The sequence below is a fragment of the Pogona vitticeps genome, chromosome 1 (genome assembly GCF_051106095.1).
Source record: "Pogona vitticeps strain Pit_001003342236 chromosome 1, PviZW2.1, whole genome shotgun sequence".
NCBI classification, from domain to species: Eukaryota; Metazoa; Chordata; class Lepidosauria; order Squamata; family Agamidae; genus Pogona; species Pogona vitticeps.
The window spans coordinates 235,703,967-235,727,085 of record NC_135783.1 but is presented as its reverse complement, the minus strand read 5'-3'; the positions used below and the strand labels follow the sequence as shown (position 1 = coordinate 235,727,085).

The window sequence follows — 23,119 nt, the reverse complement described above, 5'->3', positions numbered from 1 at the left end:
AGAGCTTTTTCTCTCTCTAGAATCTGTTAAGGTCTGTTGTTGAAGGCAGTTCTGTTCATCAGTTTGCTGTTTGATCTGTTCGCAAACGTAAGTAAATAAAATGTTTTTTATTCTTTCTCTTAACTAATGTCTCAGAGTGAGTTATTGAGACTGTAAGTGCCAGTTGATGAGAAAAGAGGTGGACTACACTGGAGAACTTGAGGCTATTCTGCTCTGAGAATCCCTGCACTTTTGTTACAGCTTTAGAGGAATTTAACTAAAAATTCAAAACTCAGCAACAGAAAATCCAACTGCTGAGGCCACCAACTAGATCAAACAGTGGAAACGTGAGTTTATTGTTGAAATGATTTGTGTCAGGGGAATAAAACTTCAACAGATAAATCAAATTGGCAGGATAAACGTGAGAAACCCAATTCAGTGAGCTTGTTTGCTGTTAGCACACTTTGGCCAGAATCCAAGAAAGAGTAGTATAGGTAGTGCCGTGCATTGCAGAAGCAGCAAGTGCTTCCTAAGGAACTCTGGCCTGTTTCACAGCACGTGTGGCAGGTCTGAGGGTTCTGCTGCACGACTGATTGATTGCACAGCATTGTGATCTAATGTGACTTCCGCATAACTCCACACACATGTAACCTTCACAAGGTGATTACCCAACAGGATACTGGCCATGATCATTGATGTTGCCACCCTACATAATGGCATTGGTCATTCTTCCTTTTATGAGAATATTGATTATTGAGGCTCCGTGGACCATCTAAGCTTCCTGCAAGTGCTCAAGAATGGATAGATTCCTCTGCAGAAGGAGCAAGTATCCTACTGAGCTTCTATGGAGCAGATCATTCTGACAGCATAGTAAAGCGGGATCATCCTTCATGGGCTTTTTTTCATAGATCTCCACTTGTGCAACAGCAGTACTAGTGCAAATGGCATCATTAGTAGCACTTTAGAGCCAGGTCCTGCATGGTCAAAGTCTACATGGCAGTGGCCTTAGAGAGTAGTTCATTTGGGACTTTCTGGATAGCAGAGACTTAGACATCATATACGATGCTGTTCCATCAGAGTTTACCTGCAGTCTTCACAGTGGGGCTCAGTCTTTACACTGCTGGGACAGCAGTGGATTTCCCCAGGAACAGCATATTATTACAAGATATCCTTCATGTAATGCAAAGTATTTGAAGGTTGCTTGGTCTTGAATGGACAATAAAGACATATTAACTATACAAAAGACCTGCTTCCTGCTTGTTGATCTGCACTGGTCCAGCTGCCTGGATGTTTGAATTCTCCCTATGAAATAGGATGACTATGGAGAGTCTCACACAGGGAGGAGTTCTACTTCCCAATGGACCATTACACCACAGGGCATCGCCTTGGCTACTATGCTGACAGGACTTGCCCCTCACTGAAGTCTCAGGAGGATACTGGCCAAAAAGTGTGCAGGTGAGTGCTTTGGTAAAAATAAATATGCATTTATAAAGACAGCTGTCACCACCTGCCTCATAGCCACGAAGGCGCATTTTGAGCAAAGGCAAACAAGCAATATATAAATTTTAAAAATGGGAACTTCCTGACAAAATTCTCTTCTACGTTACTTTAAAAGAAAAGGGGAAAAAAGGAAGGATGGTATTTTTGCAAATAAATAGGAGAGATAAGATTTAGGTTGAGCTGAAACAAAAAAAGGTTGAGAGAGCATAATTTTTTAATTATTGTGTTAACTTTCTCTGTGAGGTAGATTAGACTGAAATAAAGTGACCCACACAGTTTATTTCAAAGCTTCAAGATCAAGATGGGTTTATATTGGTTCTCTCCAGTCCTAAATTGACTCCCTAATCCCGGTATCACGATCCTGCCATAGCATGAAAATTCTTCATATAGGTTTCCATTTGCAACAATGAAAAGCAGCAGACCAAGGAGATGCCCACTAGCCTGTGTCTAGCCAGAAAGAAGTGAGGAAAAACGTCCTCAAGGTTCATCTGTGGCAGGCATTTCAATCCTGTGTTCCTGAATGACAAGATGTAGTATCTGTTCAAAATGGGCAGAATTGCTTCCCCTGCTTGGCTTGTTGAGTATGCAGCTTATTCATTTCCCTTCTGCTTATCCAAAGGAAGAAAAGCTCTGCCTCAGTTTGCCCTGAGATTTCAGCCATTGCTGGCATGCCCATGATTTTAGCCAACCTCTCCCCCTCCATCTTTATAGAATTAAAAACCTTCCTTCTGCCACCAGTCTTTCATGCCTGAAACACTGAGAGGTCTCTCTTAAAAATTCTTTCCTAATATTTGAGGTGTAACTCGATACACGAATGTAATACAATTTTTCTCCTCAAGCTGTAGCTGGATGGGAGCGGGGGTTGCTGTAGATTCTGCACAGATGGCATTGTGTAGGAGGACGTAGACTTCCAAATACAGTATGTTCATGTTCCATGCCGTGGAGTGAGGGCTTTAAAAAAAATAGAAGATATATGTGGAGATGGTTTATTCCCTTTAGAAAATATATTTTTAAAAAAAGAAAAAGCTGCTTCTTTTTTCCCTCCATGTTTTGGTTAAAATCACATACTCACTCTCCCTTCCTTCCTTCCTTCCTTCCTTCCTTCCTTCCTTCCTTCCTTCCTTCCTTCCTTCCTTCCTTCCTTCCTTCCTTCCTTCCTTCCTTCCTTCCTTCCTTCCTTCCTTCCCTGGTTAAGTATAGTGTATCTTATAATAATTATGTGCCATGAAGTCAATTCTACCTACGATTACCATTTTCCTGGTTTTCAAGGTAGATTGTACTCAGAAGTGGTTTACCATTCCTTTCTTTGGGGGGGGGCATTCAGAGGGGCTGTGCAGCTTGCCCAAGGCCACACAGGCTGGCTCTACTTGCAGAAGGCATAGTGAGGGATCAAACTCCCAATCTCTAGCTTTGCAGCCAGATACCTAAACCACTGAGCTATCCAGACACCAATGTATCTTATAGCCATTCCAAAAGCCTACATATGTCATCATCAGATTTGCTCATAAATTATCCTGGACAGTTCAGATGTTCTCAGATGTTGCTTCCCTCTGAGGGTTAAGTGGCTCCATGGATTCTATACTATGGAGAGAGGAAAACTGACTCATGTATTCAAGTATGGCCTCCCTCCCACCAGCAGCCTTCACAAATGGGAGGGCATCCCCCTTTGTGCAACTTTGTGCAATTTGACACTTTTAAGAGATATCCCTTCCTGATGGATGCCTTCCATGTCATTCTATTCACAGTGCAACTGAGATTTTTCTTATGGCTTTGGAAGATGTGGAAACTTTAGTAGGAAACTCATGAATTTGAAAATTTGGCTCCATGGCATTTGTTCTCTGATCTCTTTGAGGTTCAGGTTAGAGTCAGGATGGTGAACCCAGATGTTTTTGGTAGGGCTGGGAATGGAGATACAGTGGTGCCTCGCTAGACAGTTACCCCGCATGACAGTTTTTTCTCTAGACATTGACTTTTTGCGATGGCTATAGCAATTCGCAAAACAGTGATTCCTATGGGGGAATTTCGCTGGACAGTGTTTGGTCCCTGCTTCGCAAACCGATTTTCGCTAGACAACGATTTTGACAGCTCCCACTGTGCTTGCAAAACAGGTGTTTTCGGGACCTAAGCTTTGCAAGACAGCGACTTAAACAGCTGATCGGCAGTTCGCAAAGCGGCTTTCCTATGGCCGATCTTCGCTAGACAACCACGATTCTTCCCCATTGGAACGCATTAAACAGGTTTCAATGCATTCCAATAGGGAAATGCTTTTCGCTAGACAATGATTTCACTAAACAGCGATTTCAGTGGAGCAGATTATCATCGTCTAGCGAGGCACCACTGTATAGGCAAAAGAGTGGTACCAAGGAGGTCTTTTCTCTTACTCCTCTTGCTTTTAGCTCCAAAGAATGCTGTCAGATCCCATGGGTCATCCTTGTTTCAAATGGCTGAATCAGCTGCTAGTCTCCTTGTTCTGACAATGGTCAACATCCATTTGAAGAACAAAGATGGGATCACTGATGTCCATCACGCTGCCTGTATATGTGATAGCTGAGGGTTAGTGTTGTGAGAATCTGCCTAGAATGTTTTCCTCCAAAAACAGTACAGTTAAATATCCATTGTGCCCTCTTAGGTCTCTCAGGCCCAGGAAAGCGGATTCACTGGTTCCATTCAAAGCTTCCTAGTTAATGTATTCACGAAAGCTTCCACAGCCGGGATCTAATAGTTGTTGTGGTTTGTTTTTGTTTTTGTTTTGTTGTTGTTGTGGGTTTTTTTGCCTCTTTGGCCGTGTTCTGAAGGTTCAGAACACAGACAAAGAGCCCGAAAAACCCACAACAACCTTCCTAGTTAATGCTTTGGGGATCTGTACTCTGGATTTTGCCACCACTAAAATTAATCAAAAAGCAAAGGAAGCCATATTACTGCCCAGCACCAATTGGTGTGGTATACAAATTTAACACACACACACACACACACACACACACACACACACACACACACACACACACACACACACACGTGTGTGTGTGTGTGTTTGTTAAATTTGTGTGTGTATATATATATATACACACACATACACACACACACATACAATTTCACTGATTCAAATGTATTACCTTAATACTGATATTTGAACCAGGAAATTTGTATGGATGGGTGTCAGACCTATTAACGAGGTGTATCAGGAGCCCAGCTGCGACATAAAAATTTTTGAGCTTTCCATTGATATTTAACCCACAATGCAGCCCCCAGCTGCTCTTACCCCTTAGAGTAAGTTAGAGCTTGAAGCAGAAGGGACTTTATCTTCTGGTGGAATTCTTTACCACAATTCCCCATACAAAAGAATTACTGATAGGTAACCACTAGTCAAGATGAACCTCCTGAAACACCCTAGTATAACCAGCTGCTTGGAAATCCCAGTTTCTTAGAAGTGCAGAGCTGGAAGAGACCCTATAAATCATCGAGTCCAAGCCCCTGTCAAGGAGGCACAATAGAATATTGAACTCTTGACCTCAGGCTCCTCAGCCAGATATCTAAACCACCGAGCTCTCCAGTTGCCAACGATCTATTGGCCAATTTCTATGGAAATATTAAAAATATAAGTGCTTTAGATTTTTCTGGGGCCAAGCCTAATAACGCCGTAGATCTTAACTGAGGGTTCTCGAATAGGGCCAATTGTCCAAATACAGAAACTTTGTTTAAGCAAGGGAAGTCAACAGTCTCTCTCACAGACTTCCAGATAAAACCAAGAAAGTAGGTGTAACTGAAACCTTACTGAGTTTTGATTTAAAAGCACACGGAGTCCATGCATGCTGAGAGGGCCGCACTAGCCCTGCATCCTTTTGCCATTTCTTTTAAGAACTGTGACTGTCTGAAGAGGCTGCCGTGCCCAGGTTCCCTCTCCATATAAGATGCAACTGTCCTAAAAATCAGGATTCTGGCTCTCACGGAGAGGCTACCCCTTCCTCGCCTCAGACAGTCATGTCTCTGTGACTAAAAAGATGAGAGGGGGAAGGGCTAGCACGCTCCTCTTCAGGCACATGTGCTCCCCACACGCTCAAGCATACCAAGTGAACAGGCATCTCCTTAGATATTGCTCCCATGAAGAATGTCTTGGGTATGAGAATGCACACAGGGCTCACTGCAGAAAGGATGGTCTGTGAAAGAGGATCTTAGGCTTCAGTTAGACGTTATTGGGAAAAACTTTGAGTACCCAATTCTTGGGGGGGGGGGTTGCAATGTGTAGCCTGCATAATTAACTTGTAAAGCACCCAGAGAGAGCTTTAAGCACTATGGGGCAGTATATAATCAGAACACTTTTTTTCCCTTTGAGGCATGAATACACTCTTGTTTTTGTTGAAATCCAGTAAAGCTCAGTAGATACTAGATCTATTGTGGGTACTGGTTATTATCTTGTCTAGTCATTCAGCATCATCTGTCTCTGAAGGCAGCAATCTAGCTTGTAAACCAGAAAATTCTATAGCCGTGGAACAGCCCTATACCATCTTGGTGGTGTAGGGCTTTAATGATAAAGGAGCGGGTCACCCCTAGCTTGTCAAAACACTGTCCAAGAAAGGTTATGGTTTCGATGCATATTGTTGTGGGGGAAGGAGGAGATCCAGTCCATTTAGATTACCTGGCAGGGTGCCAGATGTTCCAATTGCATCGATGAACTGTAAAAACAAAAAGGTAGGGATTTGTGGTGGGGTTATAGATCTTTATTTTCAAGGTAGATTTGAGTTCAAAATATTAATGAAGAGGAGCTTCAAGGCAGGAAGGCAGAGAAAAGGTCACTCTCTCGCACATCAGAGAAAGGGTTTTCTACAAATTCTCTATTCAGTGTTCAGTACCATGCCTAATCTCAGCCAATGCATTTATCAGACAGCAAATTTTGTAGAAGGAAACATGCAAATCCTTATTGACAGCTGTTGCTATTCTACATAATGGTTCTCTACACATGAGCAACAGTAATCTTATTCAGATTTACATTTAGCATGGAGTAAATGGACGTGGTGGCGCTGCAAGTTAAACCGCAGAAGCGTCTGTGCTGCAAGGTCAGAAGACCAGCAGTCATAGTAAGATCAAATCGGAGTGAGCTCCTGTCGGTTGCCCCAACTCCTGCCAACCTAGCAGTTCAAAAGCATGTAAATGCGAGTAGATAAATAGGTACCACCACAGTGGGAAGGTAACAGCATTTTGTGTCTAGTCGCGCTGGCCACGTGAAACTGTCTATGGACAAACGCTGGCTCTACGGCTTGAAGTTGGGGATGAGTACCGCATCCTAGAGTCAGACACGACTGGACTAAATGTCAAGGGGAACCTTTATCTTTACCTAAATGGATTAGGGAGCAGGGGACAAATAATTTTATTCATGACCTCTACTGAAGCATCTTAAAAGCCTGACCCATTCTAATTATGAATTTCTCTATATATGGATGTGAAAGTTGGACAAAGAAGAAACCTGATGAGAAAAAATGTTCCATTCAAAATGTTGGGAGGACAGCTTTACTGGGCTACAAGAAAGATAACTGAAAGGGTCCTAGATCAGATCATCATACTTTGGAAGTGACTTGACAGCTCATAATCACAACAGGTACTCTGCTCCCCTCAAATTTACTCAGAGATTTCTCCAAATAATGTTCTGCATTGTGTTAAAAAGAGACAGAGAGGGAAGCCTTGGTGTCATTTTGTGGAATCTATGAAGCAATATGTGGTTTTGTTTGGTTTTGTTTTTTTTTAAATGGTTTTTCCTATCTAGCAAAACCATTTTTAATTAAGCATTTGGGATCTGAATTATTAAATAACAGTGTTGTTTCCGTCTGCTCTTACTCCCTAGCTAATATGCTTGCCAGACCATTACTGACCTATTTTTAAGGAAATAGATAATGGAAGTAAAATGCAAATTACCAATAAGTGGCAGAGCATTTAAAACATGACACGTGTGTGTGTGTGTGTGTGTGTGTGTGTGTGTGTGTGTGTGAGAGAGAGAGAGAGAGAGAGAGAGAGAGACAGAGAGAGAGAGATCCCTCCAAGTCCATCTCATTATGGCTATTAGACAAAGGAATGCAAACAAAGGAGTACTTTTGGTTGCCGAAAAGCTTCTCAGAAATATTTCTGAGGACTTTTTTTAAAAAAAAAAATCACTAGTTGTTTTAAGATAACTGAGTTACCAATACTACTATTTCTGTGGGAAAGTGTCTACAAGAAGGTGACGCTATAACAACCTCTGAACGTTCATTTTTAATAAATGGACCCTGTGCATTAGGAGCTGCTCGATCCTCTGCTGTTAACTTGGCTGCAACAATAGTTACTGGAGGAATGAGGCTATAAGTTGTCAGAAACTTTGTCGAATTCTTCCTAATAAAATTGTGCCTGTTTCCCTACACCGCTAGATTGCAGTGGGGTGGAAGTTAAAATAAATGAATACATTGGTAGGCTGTGTGGATGGACTTGACCCATGGATATACTTGATGGACAAGGGTCCATCCTAGAAACGCTGAATTTGAATAGTGATCAAGCAGGAACATGTTGGGGTAAGACACTTCCCTAACCATTGCTTCAAGAGGCTTTGTATAATTTCATTTGCTTGCTTTTAAGGACTCTCGGTTTTAAAAACAGTGGCAGGCATCCCTGTCAGCGTGGGTGCTTTTCAGCAGGAAGACTCTTCTGTCCAAAAATTTTGTCAGGAATTATGTCAGAGCAGGTCATTCTGGGCTGGTGGTCAAGGTGAAAGATATTATGCTGTCTACCTCCATTAGGGGCAAAAGGAAACAAATCTCTTGAAAGAAATCTTGGCGATGTTTGTGAAGCTAAGACACACAAAGCACACAAAAAGAGGGACGTGTGTGCTTGGAGAGTGGGAAGAAAAGTGGATTCCTCTCACGCCTGCCTGTGTGCACGTGCATATATACTCGTGCTGTTGACAGAATTCCATGTGCTGATCCTGATGGGACCTAAGATTGGAGCCTTTTTATGTGAACAGTAATCAAGGAGTGGGATGACAGCATGTCTGTATTCCTGGAGAAAGAGGCAGCCTTTTAGTGCTGAAAGCCATTAAGCAATGGTGCTGTATTTATTTATTTATTTATTTATTTATTTATTTATTTATTTATTTATTTTATAGCCCACCTATCTGGTCATTGCGACCACTCTAGGTGGCTTTCTACTTCACCCATATCTTGTGGTCTCCTTCACTTCCCCCCCCCACACACACACACACAATTTTGGCAGCCCCAAGAATCAGACAAATAGAAATGACGCATGACTTGTGAGTCACAGATTGTGGAAGCCCACATTTGGTCTACCATTCTTTCTCCTTTTAAAGATAGGTTTAAATATCAAACATATTTCTCTTGTGACATGTAAGTGGAGATCATTCGGGTTCCTCTTTTGTGAAACAACCTCTGTAGGAACAATGCAACTTTCTGTTACACAATCTATCCATTTGTGGTGATCGTATGAGGATAGAACTACAGGAGCCCTGTGGTTCTGGATGTATAATGAAAGAAGAAAACAAAAAAACAAATGCCTAGTAGCACCTTTAAGACAAACAGACAGAATGTGAGCTGTTGTGGATTGCAATCCGTTTGCCCAGACACATGGAGTACAGTACTTAGGCCACAATTTTGTATACATAATAAAACCAAGTAAATCAGGAAATTCATAAGCAATGAACTTTCAAAGTGATAGTAGCATTATTCACACACATAAAGATATTCCTGAATGTCCATTACATAAAAATCTGGGTGGTAGGAGATAATGACATAATATAAAGTGTCTTGTTGGCTTGTGTACCCATGGTTCAGCTGTTGTCTCAGATATGTTGCAATTAATTTTGCTTTCAGGAAGCAGTTGGTTGTACTTTTGCCAAATAAAATTATTTGTGGTTTGTACACAAAGCTGTAGAGAAAACCAGAACATTAATACATACAGCATGTTGAAAAGCTTCTGTCTTTATTTAAAATTCCAGATGCACTTTGAAATCAGTGGAAATAACCCACTTCAGCTGTCACCTTCACAACATTCCCTTCAAAACATCTTCTTTCTGTAACAGTCACTTGAAAATCAACAACAGCATTCCCTGGGAGGTTGAAATGTTGTGAAACTGGCATTTGTGTGTTGCCACTTCTGGTGTGGGATTTATTTCCTTCTATTCTTTTGTGTCCTGGGAAGAATGCAAGGGGTTCGTTCTGGCAGAGGATGGCATGTATCACATTAGAAGATGAGCAAGTAAATGAGCCCCTGATATTATGGGTTGACATTGCTGGAACCTCTAATGGTGCTGCCAGAATAGATGTGAGGACATCACTGAGTTTTAGGTTTCCAGCAGAGTCTTGTACCTGTTTATGTGTCCATGCTGCACACCCTATTATGTGTCACTAGTTCTTTAAGGTTTGGGGATGAGGCTAGTCGTCCCAGGCCTGAGGAGAGAAATACACTTCTCCCTTGGACTATATTTGTCTGAGCAGCATGGTTTTGGATATACAGTACATGGATTTTTTTTCAATAAACAGCTAAATAAATAGATATTCAATAAATGCTGTGTCTCATCCAGAATCAGGAAAACACAACAAGGGAAACACAACATCTCTAATTCAGCCTCTAGATCAGGGGGTCGTAAGGACCTTTAAGGCTCATTACACACAGTAATGTACGGAAAGGATTGTCAATGCTATGAAGGAAAACTCCGACAGAGAGAACTGTTCTGTGTGTGTGTGCGAATCAACTGTCTATGCTGTGTAGCTATGTTTTGTGGGGGGAGGGATGTAACAATTATACACAGATTTTGAACTACACAGAGTCCTGTAAGCCCAGCGTTGTTGAAGGGAGAAGTGCATTGCCAATTAAGGATTTCAGCTGAGAGTTGTAGGTGACAATCAGTTGTCTTCTGTTTTTTTTTTTCCCGTTTGAATCTGTCTTGTAGTATCTCATTGATGGGTACCAGTCTTGTTTTGGCATTTTTTTTTCACCTGTTAGGCACTGTAAATACCTAATACAACTCTGTGAGTTCTGAATCTCTACCTTGTGGCTATGGGCAGATTTCGTTGTATCAGAGAACCTGACTGTACACAGTGGATTATGTGGCACATTCTGAGAGGTAGGAATGGGCAACCAGTAGTGAGTTTACAAGGAAACATTGCACTTACATCTGTGTTGTGCATTTGTGCAGCATTGTGTTTACAAGCAGCATGGGTTTTCTGAACACAACTTTTGCAACTGAGGGGGAACCAGTAGGAAGAGCAGAGGGCTTCACTACTCTTTTACTTCAGTCTGCTTTCCTGCTGAAAAGTGCACCCCTGTAGCTTCTCTTACTCCTGCAATCCAAAGCATGTGTAACTTTTCCACCTGCCTTCAGAGTAAGAGATCTTTCCTTACACCAGTGTTGCTGGCAGCCCAGCAGGGCCCATGTCAATGGGCTGCAAGCAAGATACTCAACCCAGCATGACAAAATAATGAACTGATGACCTGGGAACTGTTGAAGATAGGGAGAGTTGGGTTTTAATAAGAATTATTTTTTTCAAAGCTAAAGGCCATTTTCTCTGCTACATAATAAGCAAGGGTGTTGCAAGGCCCTGAAACCTTCTAAGCACAATGCAAAATTTCCAAGCTCCGGGTACATGTATACAAAGAGCTTTATTGTATTCAAAATTATTCTGCCTGAAAATACTTCATCTTGAACTCGTTTCTAAATATGCTCTCCAACCATGTTAGAATTCTTAACATGGAAGTCTGTGCCAGACCACAGAAGTGTAATGAAAGTGTTGAAGAGATGCACAGTTAAAAGCTTGAGCTCAATTACCAGGCTGGTCATAAAACCTTTGGTTGGATTTGGCAAGACTTAAAGCCATTGCCTACATTATGGAGAATGAAGGGCTAGAAGGAAGGTCAGATCATCTAAGAGTCATCCTGAATGCTGTGAAGTACAGTAGCACTCCAGCAAACGATTTATCCTCCTGTTTCCTCTAAGATGGCCTAGACTTCTAAAACAATGTTCAATGAATATGCAGTCCATTCATTTATAACCTGAATAGTTACCATCCACTTCATGATTTTGGATCTGTCACCTCATTTCTGTGCTGTGTAAACCAGGGGCACTGTGGTTGTTTCTCTTTTTTACAGCTGAGCAACTGCACTCCCAAAATGTGCCTGCTGTGTGAGTCTTGTTTAGAGATGGGTGCAAACCACCAGCTCAGCAGTTTGTCCTTCAGGTGAACAGATGCTTGTCGGTTCCCAGCCCCAACTCCTCCAGCAGGCTTCCCCGCGCTGCCTCCTCCATGCTCTGCCTCTGAGGGGAGCCTGCCAGAGGAGGCAGGGCTGGAAACTGCCCAACATCTGTTCATCCAAAGGATGAAGCAGCAGGGACTGCCGAACCAGCTTTTTGTGCCCATCTCTCGTCTTGTTTCTTCCGTGAAGGAATAAAGCAGCTGAGCAGAGGCCACAGAACAGGGTTTGACTACATTGACAATAATGTGAGAAATGCTCCAGGATTGGGACAGTCTGATTCTCATTATTTTTTTGTTGACTGCATGACAAAAGGCAATGAAAATCAGCTGGAAACTGGCCGCTGTTTTAATCCTCTCTTCTTCATACATGGTGCCTGGGTCTGCATTCATCTTCCATTCCCCTTATTTCTTTCTTTTAAAGGCTTGCTTTCTTAGCTTTAAGGTAGCTGGCCGACCAAAGGGGGGAAAAAAACTAGCAATGAATTGGAGAGAGAGAGAGAAAGAAGTTTTAAAGTAGCTTTGCTCTGGCTGTCCAAATTGGCTGGAAGCACAATTAAGGGAGAGCTGCCTTAAAACTTCCTCATGTCTCTCAGCTGACTCCTGACTCTTCCCTCCTCCTTTGTTCAGCCAGCTTCCCTAGGGCTAGGATAACAAGCTTTTAATAGAAAAAAAATGAAAGAAAAAAAAAAACAAGGCAAAAGGGAAGGGAAAATGAAAGCAGACACGTACCAGTTATGGGCAGGAGAGGATTCACATAGTTAACAAGCTGCAAACAAGGCTGATTTCCTCCCCTCTCTCTTCTGACTTTTGTGTGGTTGGCCAAAGTGAATTAACCTGGGAAATCCACCGTATTTTTCGCACCATAAGACACACTTTTTCCCCACAAAACAGGGGGGTGGGAAGTCTGTGCGTCTTATGGAGCGAAGAAAACAGATTATATTTTCCTGTTTTCTTCTCCTAAAAATTGGTGCGTCTTATGGAAAGGTGCGTCTTATGGTGCGAAAAATACGGTAAGTTCCCTGGTGCAGCTTCACAGCAGATCCAGTCTCATTTTCCCCTGCAGTATAGTCAGGGTTTTTTACCTGTATGCCTTTCAGAAAGACAGCAGCAACCAAGGAGGGGTCTTATTAGGCCCAAAGATCAAGGTACTGTATTCCCCACCACAGATAAGCCATTAAGGCTAACATAACAGATTTAGTATCAGAGGTGTTACGGACCCCTTATAAACTTCAAACGCATCTTACATGCCAGAGTCCTGTGTGAGGAACATAGTTGAGCAAGTTTGAAGAAGCTGGCTCTGCAGGGTGTTGATGGGCTAGTCACTTTCAGTTCACAGAGAAGCTTCTCCTTCCTGGGAGCAGGTGTTTTCTGGTGTTTGTTTGTTTTGATTTGGGCAGAAAGAAAGGCATTGTTTCATTAATAAATGACAAATTCATAGACAAACATTTATATAGCATTTAAAAATAATAATGAAAGCACGAACAGCCTGCTTGAACTACAGTATAAGAAGCCGGGGGGGGGGACTAACTGGTTTTTGTGTTGTTTCTCTAGCTATCCATTCAAGCCCAGGGTTGCTTTCTGTGGAAGAGTAAGCTAAAATTCTTTTTAAAATATGACATACGTATTCTGGCATGGAGCAATTCTGGACATCTTTTCATTACATTCCAAATAAATATTAAATGGCAGTTTTATCAATGATCAAAGATAATTAAGAAGTTTCCCCTTCATTTCTCCGTACTGTGAAGATGTTTGATCTGGAACAGCCAAGAGCACTGAACTCAACAGGGTTATTAATTGGCGAACTAGGGAGTCATGATTTCTGAGAGAGGAGGGAACTTGCCCATTTCCAGGGATTGTGCTGAAAGGAGAGGATATTTTATTTTACAGTATTTTTTAATTCCTAGCCATTTCATTCTTGTTTGTATCAGTCCTTTTTTCTATCATATCTACAAAGGCAGGCAATGAACTTCTTGAGTATCTGATTTTTCCCCCATCTTTTGTAGATGTGGTGGGGCATAAATTGCATGCATATACATGCTACATTGATTGAATTTCTCCATAGTCACAGAATATTTCTCCTGCATCCAAGTGTCCCCATTTAACTTGATTATTCTTCAGCAGGGAAAATTTAAAAAATACATATATACATAAAATACCAAGACTGATGAATACAGGGATTGAAAAATATTCTCTACAGAGACAAATGCTCAGTGATGGAATAAATTTCAATGCTTATTATTATTATTTTAAAAAGGCAAGATTCAGCTAAAGTTAAGTACTTTTGAATGTCATTTGTTTCCATTGGAGAGTATAAGCATAAGACCTTTTGTCTCTGTTATTTGTTTGTTTGTTTGTTTGTTTGTTTGTTTGTTTATTTATTTATTTATTTATTTATTTATTTATTTATTTATTTATTTATTTATTTATTTATTTATTTATAACTTATATGCCTCCCACTCTACCCAAAGGAGGTATAGGAATTAAAAAAATTTGACAGAAGCAACATGAGCTAGTAGAAGTGTTAAACGTTTGCCCACTTGATGAAATTCCAGCTTGGCTATGAAACTCACTGGATTGCTTTAGGCACATTGTCTCTTAGAGTAGTCTACCTCATAGGGGTGTTGTAAGAGTAAAACTCATGTACTTCACCTTGTGTTTCTTTGTGAAAGTTGTAATAGGAATATGATAAAACAATAAGAAAGAACCCAGGTTTAGAGCAAGATCCAAAACAGTACTTCTGAGTCCAGTGGTGGCCTTCTGTATCTAATATACCAATGGAAGTGGGACTTTTCCTGGTGCCACAACCTGCCCTGAGGATTTCTTCAGGCTCTGTAACAAGACTGTTAAGATGCAAATGGAAGAGTGATTCCCCATCCTGGCAGAAGCATGGAATCCTTCAGAGGTCCACTATTGCAGTGGTCCCCAACCTTGGGCCTCCAGATGTTCTTGGACTTCAACTCCCAGAAATCCTGGCCAGCAGAGGTGGTGGTGAAGGCTTCTGGGAGTTCTGGTCCAAGAACATCTGGAGGCTCAAGGTTGGGGACCACTGCACTATTGGATCCTAGCTAGTTTTAACTTCTTCAGTAGTTCTGCAGCAAGATGAAGAACTCCCCAAGTTGCTGGTGGTGGGGACTCCACAATATACTCCTCCAGCTCAACAGATGTGCATGTTGTTATGCAGCGGCTGGCTTTTTTAGCACAAGCCTTTTCCTACTTCAGATATGCCTAGTGGAGGGAAGGCTCACCCTTCTGCAAGGGATCACAACCTGTGCTTCATGTACCTAATAAGGTGATCTCCAAGGCTCATCTTCCTTGGCATTGAACAACGTCACCTTAGAGTCTTGTATTCTTAATATGTATTCCAGTTTAAGTCTAAATTTCTATTAAGCTGGCTAGCAATGCAAAGAACTTTGTCCCTTAATTTTTTTTCCAAAAGCAGTAGACTTGTAACAGAAGAAATGGGAGAAACTGATTGCTATCCACAAACATTTGTACTGAAATAAATTTGTTACTCTTGTTATAAGACTTTGTATGTTTACTTGTTGGTTTGGGTTGGTTATACATAATGCCTTAGAGAAGATTTTATTTTTACTTGTTCCCTTCCCCACACACTGCAGGTCCTGGGAAATATACTGACAGTCTTAGCCTTGCTAATTAACCTATGATCATGAGTGGGAGCAGGGCATCTCTGCTCATGAGCTGCCTGTTCTTCCAGAAATCTTGAAGCCCAAGAGCAGTCTGATCCTGCCTACCAAGGTAATTTTCCGTGATGTGGGTTTTATTGGCCAAGGCTATAATTTTGTGTTTCCTGAAATAACTTGCTCCACGTTCACTGAGGAGTAAGTGCCTTTAGCTATCCTTTTGTGCAACTCAAGTGTTGCTTCGTGTGTATGTACGTATGCATGTATGTATGTGAAACAACTGCATTGCGTGTATCTGTGTGTGCATATATGTGAAACTGCTGTTCCTGTTTCAGAAAAGATGGCAGACAGCAGTTATGTAGTTCTTCGTTTGAGGTAAAAAAAATATTAAAACCTGCTAATCATAAAATAAAAGTAAGGGATTCATCATTTAAGTGACTTCAAACGGCTGTTTACTCATCACAAGAATGTTTAGACCAGGGTCTTCATTTTAGCTACTAGGTTTACTATGGGATTTTTAGAACTGGGTGTCAAAGTGGGTTGAAATTAAACTTATGCACCTGAAAGGTTTAGAACAATAGTTTTCAAACCTTTTTTTTTTCAGGCACTCTTTTCACATAGAGCTGTCCAAGGCAGGTTCTCCATGCAAACTGAGGGCTATATATGGCCAGTTGTCATAGTGGTTATATATTGCCTCCAGTATAAGGGCATTTGCATACCAGTTTGTGGTGCAAGCTAAGCAGGAAAGTGCTCATGTCATCTTTGCAGACTTCCCTCAGGCAGGGGCTTAAAGGTAAAGGTAAAGGTTCCCCTTGACAATTTTTGTCCAGTCGTGTCCGACTCTAGGGGGCGGCACTCATCCCGCTCTTCAAGCCATAGAGCCAGCGTTTGTCCGAAGACAATCTTTCCATGGTCACATGGCCAGTGTGATTTAGACACGGAACGCTGTTTACCTTCCCACCGAGATGGTACCTATTTATCTACTCACATTTGCATGCTTTCGAACCGCTAGGTTGGCGGGAGCTGGGACAGGCGACGGGCGCTCACTCCGTCGCGTGGATTCGATCTTACGACTGCTTGGTCTTCTGACCCTGCAGCACAGGCTTCTGCGGTTTAGCCCACAGCGCCACCACGTCCCGGCCAGGCAGGGGCTTACTTTTGAGGAAACACGTTTTGGATTTTGCTGTTAAGGGCCAGGTTTATAGCCAAAGATTAGGACAGTGTGTTCTGCTGTGGTTGTTTCTTGGAGGCAACCGTCTGAGGAAGCTAGCTGGGAAAGAGTAGCCACAGAAACAACAAAATAGCCCCAGCTGCTGCTGTTGTGTATGAGCCGTGTGTTTTCTTCTTGAGGGTTTCATAACAGGATTAAGCAATTTCAACGTCACATGTGTTACCATGGAGACTGTAAATCATTATCATGCACAGTTTCTCAGTCTAGGCGTTTGTAACCAGGAAAGCTTCTTATTACCAGATAACTTTTTCTCTCGCCTTTGGCACGGCAAGATGTTTTGATTCTGAACTTCCGTAATCCCCTGTAAAATGTGCGGCTTACTAGATAACTTGAACCAGAAAGAGGAAGCATTTTAAAATGTGCGCATTTGACTCTCACCAATTTCCTCTAGCAACCTTTAGTGGGCTTCAAAAGGGCAAACTGACCCAAACCTTGAATGGAGTGTGAAATGTTAAGGGAAGAGCTTAAATGCTTAAACAAGGACAAAAAAAAAGGGAATGGCTGAAAACTTGAAGCTCAGATCAGATGAGACAAAGGAACATGTACTGCAGAGCTGGAGGATGTACGGCCATCCAGGTACGGCTGAAGACCAGTTCCCCTCAGCTCTAGCAAGCTGGCTAGTGGTAAAGCACTCACTATGGATCTACAGAAAGGGGCAGCCTTGGTTCAGCAGCCAGTTCCTTGATAATTTCTCCCTTGTTTCCTGCAGTGTGATATATATGACACTGCCTTTGGAAATGGTCCAGAAACTTAGTCCAGCAGCCGTGGATGGCTCAATCAGTCAAAGTGATCCCAAAATATTATTCCACTGCTTAGACATCTTCATTGGCTTCCCATCTATATTTGGGCCCTTTTCCGGCTGCTGGTGTTGACATTTTCCTAGTCCTTCACAGTCTAGGATCAGGAGGACTGAAACACCCTCCTTTCTCATGTGTGTCTCCAGATTGGGAGGAGGCCCTTCTTCTAATGCTCAATGCCGGTTCAATGCCTGCGGTAAAAGCTGCCTGATTTTTCAGACTGCAGCGCCAAAGCTCTGTAGGAGTGATATGTCCAGACTCTGAGCACATACAAACATCATGACTCCAGCAGGGAACAAAAAAAGAGATACGCGTGCGGCGGCTGTGACCCTGGGACAAGTTCCTGGGTGGACTGGAAAGGGATCCAGAGCATTCGTGTGCGTCTGACACATTCCCGGGACAGAAGGAGAAGTATCCCAACCTTGGATCTTGTGTCGTTAATTTTCTTTCCATTGAGGTCAGTGGATGCGAAGCAGTTTCAAGAAAAGACCAAGAGCAGAACTACTTGAGGAGAAGGAAGTATTGCCCTGTTTCCCTGAAAATAAGCCCTAACCTGAAAATAAGCCCTAGTATGGTTTTTCAGGATGCTCGTAATATAAGCCCTAACCTGAAAATAAGCCCTAGTTAAGTGAAACCCCGCCCTCTACCATTGTGCAGCAACCAGAAGATGACATGACTATAAAATAAAACATCCCTTAAAAATAAGCCCTAATACGTTTTTGGAGCAAAAAGTAATATAACACCCTGTCTTATTTTCGGGGAAACACGGTACCTCTGCCCTACCTGTCTGAGGCTGGCAGGGCTTTGGATTTTTCCACAGCCTCCGCATCTGAGCTCTCCACCTGCACAGGGGCACTGCTGTTTTGGGACTGTGTTTTACAGAGGGTAACATGGCAGCAAGTTAATGCTAAGCTGAAAATCAGAGAAGAACACAAATGAGAAAATATGGGTACACACGTTGTACACCTTTTTGAGATTTCTCCTCCCTTACATGTTGCAATTGGCTTGTTTGTTTGTTTGTTTGTTTGTTTAACTGCATTTATACCCACGTAACTTTAGGTTAAGCTACAGGTTACACTTACTGAGTTCTGAATAGTCAAGTTTCTTGGTTTTTTTTATTGCAACCACTGGTGGAATTATTGCTGCAGTCACAGCACAAGGAGATGTTTATCCTTTTTCTCCTAAGCCATGACTTCCATTTCCACAATTTCTATCCCCCACATGATTACAAGGCTTCGTTTTTAAAGAAAGGAGTTCTCATTGGTTTTGGAGATTCATAATTTTCTCTAGTTGCTGTCATAAGGCAGCATGAAGTTGCTAATTATGTGCCACTCGGTAAAAGAACTTCACATATGTATTAAAAACTGGCTGAAGCCCTCTTGCTTAGTGCAGCTTATAGTCCAGACGCAGGAAATTGGGATTGGTCTGATTCATGCTTAAAAGGTTTTTTATCTTTAGTATGATATGTTTTATCTCTCACTTGAGTTGTCCTGCCATTCAGACTGATTTTTCTCCCATGAGAAGGGTCCAGACAGATCTTTGGATTGCCCCTATTTGTCCTCCTTTTGATTAATAACACTTCCCCTCCCACCCTCTCTCCTGCCTTTTCCCACAGACGTGGGTCACTTCAACTTTCCTCTTTTTTCGTTCTTAAATAAAGTAAGTGACATAGTGGAATAGCAATGCATCTATCTAATATGGCAGTGGTGGCGAACCTTTTTGGGCTCACGTGCCCAAACCAGGGGGGGGGACGGGGCGGTGTGCCACTGTGACAGAACCAGAAATGCCAGCTGTGGAACTGGAAGGGGGAAACCGGGGCATAGAGGTGCCTTCAGACCCCACTCCGGATCTGCCGTCAAAACCAGCTGCTCTGGATCCTGACCCGCCGCCTGTCTGGGCACCAGCAGCAGCCTGCTCAGGTTTGGCTGCGGGGGGGAGGGGGGAGTAGCGATCCAGCGACTTATGGCTCATGTGCTGGCAGAAATGGCTCCGCGTGCCAGCTGTGACATGCATGTCATAGGTTCGCCATCACTGTAATATGATATATATAACACCATCGATGTACAGTATCTTATCTCGAATAGTGCTACATCAATAGGAAAACATATATAAAAAATAAAATGGTAAAATAGATGACAATAGAGGGGAGGGGTTCTCCCTCATCCTCTTCAATGCCACAACTTACAAAATACGTTACAGGATTGTCACCTCAGATAACACTGCCACAGCTCTATTTTGGTGTGGACTGCACAGGCTACAGAATGAGCTAATCAGGAGCACTCTGAATTGCTCCAAAGAACCCTGTAGCCCAACCTCTTTGCCAAAAAAAGGAGCAGGACAGTTCTGAAAAAGAGTGGGATGGATCACTCTGCGTGTGGATGCAGGAAACCAAACAGCAGCAACAGCAATCCAAAGAGCAAACTATTCTGCCACTGCAGACGTGTCCTAGGACTCACTAGAGTGGACCCATTGAATCAGTGGAGGTTTGGTGAGTCAGCTCCTCCATAAGTCAGTCAGTAAGTAAGTAAGTGCTAAAGTAAGTTGCAACTAGAGATGGGTACATACTGCCAAACCAGTGGTTTGTGTCAGTTTGTTTCTCCGCCGAACAGGTGCTCGGCAATTCCTGGCCCCACTTCCTCCGGCGATGCCCAAAGGAGGCTGGGCAGGGAGGCCAGGGCACTGCCTCTGAGTGGGTGCCCACCAGAGGAGAAGGGGCTGCGAATCGGCATTCCCATCGCTAGTTGCAACTAAAAGAGGCCCATTTGAATCAATGGTGTTTATGGAAGAGATGACTCACCCAAGTCCCCACTGAGTCAATGAGCCTATTCTAGTGTGACTTACTATGCGAAGCAACAGGATTTCAGACACTGTCTTGAGACCCTCCTTCATCCCTACAGATACCAGAGCACTATATAAAGAGTTATGACTAGAAGAAAATCCAATAACACAATAAAGACCAATTTGAAGGGAGGGGAAAAAATCACAGTACAGTAATTAAAACAATAGATTAGCTCACAGACCAATACTTAAAATGCCATATTGGTCCTATTATCTTGCCTGTTTTTTTTTCCTTTTCTGCAGACCAGTTTGTTGTTTCTTTGACTGAAAAGGGATATTATATAATTCAGTGTGTCACTGTTCTTGATACGTATCCTAAAAAGAATTCTCTTTCCTTTCCAGGTCTGAAGTGTGAGCACCATGGCTACAAGTGCCGTTCCAAGTGAAAACCTTCCCACCTACAAGCTAGTGGTGGTCGGGGATGGGGGTGTGGGGAAAAGCGCCCTCACCATTCAATTTTTTCAGAAGATCTTTGTGCCAGACTATGACCCAACCATCGAAGATTCATATCTGAAGCATACAGAAATCGATGGCCAGTGGGCAATCCTGGATGGTGAGCCACCGCTTCTGATTTGAATGGTTTTTAATCTTGTAGCTTTCCTTTAACTTCCTGCCTTCATAGAGGTTGACTTTTGGAACAAGTAAACATAGTGCAACATCAGCTGAGTTAGTTGTGGCTTGCTCTTATTCCCTCCTCGGTAGCTTTGTCATTAAAACAAAAAAGAAATTATTCTCCAGTACAGTGGTGCCTCGCTTGACGAGGATAATTCGTTCCGTTCAAATCGCTGTTAAGCGAAATCCTCGTCAAGCGAAATGAAAAAACCCATTGAAATGCATTGAAATGTGGTTCAATGCGTTACAATGGGCGAAATACCTGCTCCTTTTGTGAAGATGCTCCATGGGGTGGCCATTTTCTGGTGCCTGTAAAGCAAGGAATCCGTCTTAAAGCACAGAGGGGAGCCATTTTGCACAGCGGACGGCCATTTTAGAGCCGCTGATCAGCTGTTTTAAAATCGTTGTCTAGCGAAAAATTGGTTCCCAAAGCAGGGAACCGATCATTGTTAAGAGATGTTTCCCCATGGGAACATCATTTTGCGATCGCAATAGCAATCCCAACAACTTCATCGTAAAGCGGTTTCGTCATTTAACGTAATTGTTAAGCGAGGCACCACTGTACAGCATTATTTTAGCTGATGTTGGCTAACTGCAGTGGGACAAAGAGCTCTGGTCTTCATATAGCTGCCTGCCACATTTCTCTGCCAGGTGCAGGGGATGGGTCTTTGGCAGCTTTTCTGGCGATCACAGAAGTGTCAGAATGCTCTGAGTCCACCCTTCCCACCTGCTCACATTCTTGTCATGTATGTCTGTCAGACATGTGGTTAAATACAAGGCAGGTCATATGGGCTGCTGGAGACTTGTTGGGCTTAACTAGCTTTGTGGATTGTGCTGAACTGGTGAATGTTTAATGGTCAGGATAAAGTATGTCTAAGTGTTTTTAGATGAACAATGAAGAATGTTTAATAGCATGCATGTGTGTGTTGGGGGGGGTTGGTTGTTTGAATTGTAAATAGTTAACTAACATGAGGTGAAAAGGCTGAAGGTTACTTCTACCTGAGGTCTAAAAAAACATGTTGAATATGTGGCCCACAGTTGGCAATGTGGCAAAATAGAAAAGAAAAAAATAACCCAAAAGAGCAGGACTGAGAGAATTATTGAGCAAGTTTGTAGTTTAGGCTTGTAGTTTACAGCTAGTAGCATTATACTGGTTAATGGAATTTTAAAAGTACAGAATCATGAGAAAACATTTCAGCTTTTCTCAGTAGGTCAACTGAGAGGGGCAGTTTAGCTAGCACACAGTAAAATCTGATTTCTTAGCTGGCTTTGAAGGAGATCCAAGGGTTACTTTGTAAGAGTCAGCGGCAATTGTCATCAATCCAGTACTGAAGCAAGGCAGAAGAGAGGTGGAGGAAAGAAGATGATGGCAGCGTAGCCTGTAAAAAAAGAATCTGCAGGAGAAATAGAACTGAACTGTGAAAGATGAGAGTGGTAGCAAGCAGTATGACAGAGCAGAAGGCAGAAGCTGAAAGAAGGGGAGTAAAGAGGCAGAACTTAAAAACCTTTGGATCCTCAAGGCATAACTGAAAACATTTCTTCTCTGCTTTTGAAGCCCAAACCAAAAGGAAGATACTATACTGGGTTGAGATCTTAACAGGTGTGAACTGGGAAAATCGAAGGATGAGAATGGGCTATTGGTTTCCACTGACGAAATAGACTAGTGTGTGTGTGTGTGTGTGTGTGTGTGTGTGTGTGTGTGTGTGTGTGAAAGGATCTCACAATAATGTATTTCACATTTAATGCACATTTCTGGGCTGTTTTTCCAGTGCCTGCAGCCTAAACCCAGCAGTTGGATGTGTGGATTTTATGCATGAAAGAGGGACACAGAGAGAAAGAGAATAAGGCATTACCAGAAGTGGTTGGTGGAAAAGGAAATTAACTGATAAGAAAAGCAGGTACATTCAGTTCTTTCTCTGTTGGCTGGTACTTGCAGAGGCGGGAAAATGTCATATTGCACATTTTGTTTTGCTGTACCTTGCCTACAGAAAATGAGATGATGGCAGACCACATTAGGTGGGAACATTCCCCCTAATGTCTAGTATTACTCTCCAAAGTAAAACCCATTTAATGCTGGTCACTCCAGTAATAATTTAATACTGGAGACACCAAGGAAGCACACAGCTGATGTTCTAGACTGACTGTAGCTGCTGGAGAGCTCAATGGTTTGCATCTCTGGCTGTGGAGCAGAGGCCCAAACCACTGAGCTGTCCAGCAACTGTGGAGCCAGAGGTTGGGAGTTCGATTCCCCACTGTGCCTCCTTGACAGGGGCTGGACTCAATGGTCCATAGGCTCCCTTC

At 42.5% G+C, this 23,119-nt stretch overlaps 1 protein-coding gene and 1 long non-coding RNA gene across 6 annotated transcripts in view; one reads left to right on the top strand and one right to left on the bottom strand.

Annotated features, from left to right (window-relative positions):
* Positions 1-23,119, top strand: part of MRAS (muscle RAS oncogene homolog) — a 63,545-nt gene that overhangs the window by 23,253 nt on the left and 17,173 nt on the right. For 3 of the 5 annotated variants that reach the window (XM_072985246.2, XM_078378711.1, XM_078378691.1), the window contains exon 2: positions 20,549-20,759. In XM_072985246.2, coding sequence (XP_072841347.1) covers positions 20,567-20,759 — 193 coding nt within the window. In that variant the 5' untranslated portion in view covers positions 20,549-20,566. Of the gene's footprint in view, positions 1-15,316; positions 15,456-20,548; positions 20,760-22,601; positions 22,717-23,119 lie in introns of those variants that run through there. The other 2 variants (XM_072985245.2, XM_078378749.1) reach the window with 2 other exon arrangements.
* LOC144583858 (uncharacterized) lies at positions 17,708-18,588 on the bottom strand. The gene is made up of 2 exons (XR_013537813.1): positions 17,976-18,588; positions 17,708-17,921 (listed from the first exon to the last, which is right to left on the bottom strand). It is a non-coding gene; the product is annotated as an uncharacterized LOC144583858 (long non-coding RNA).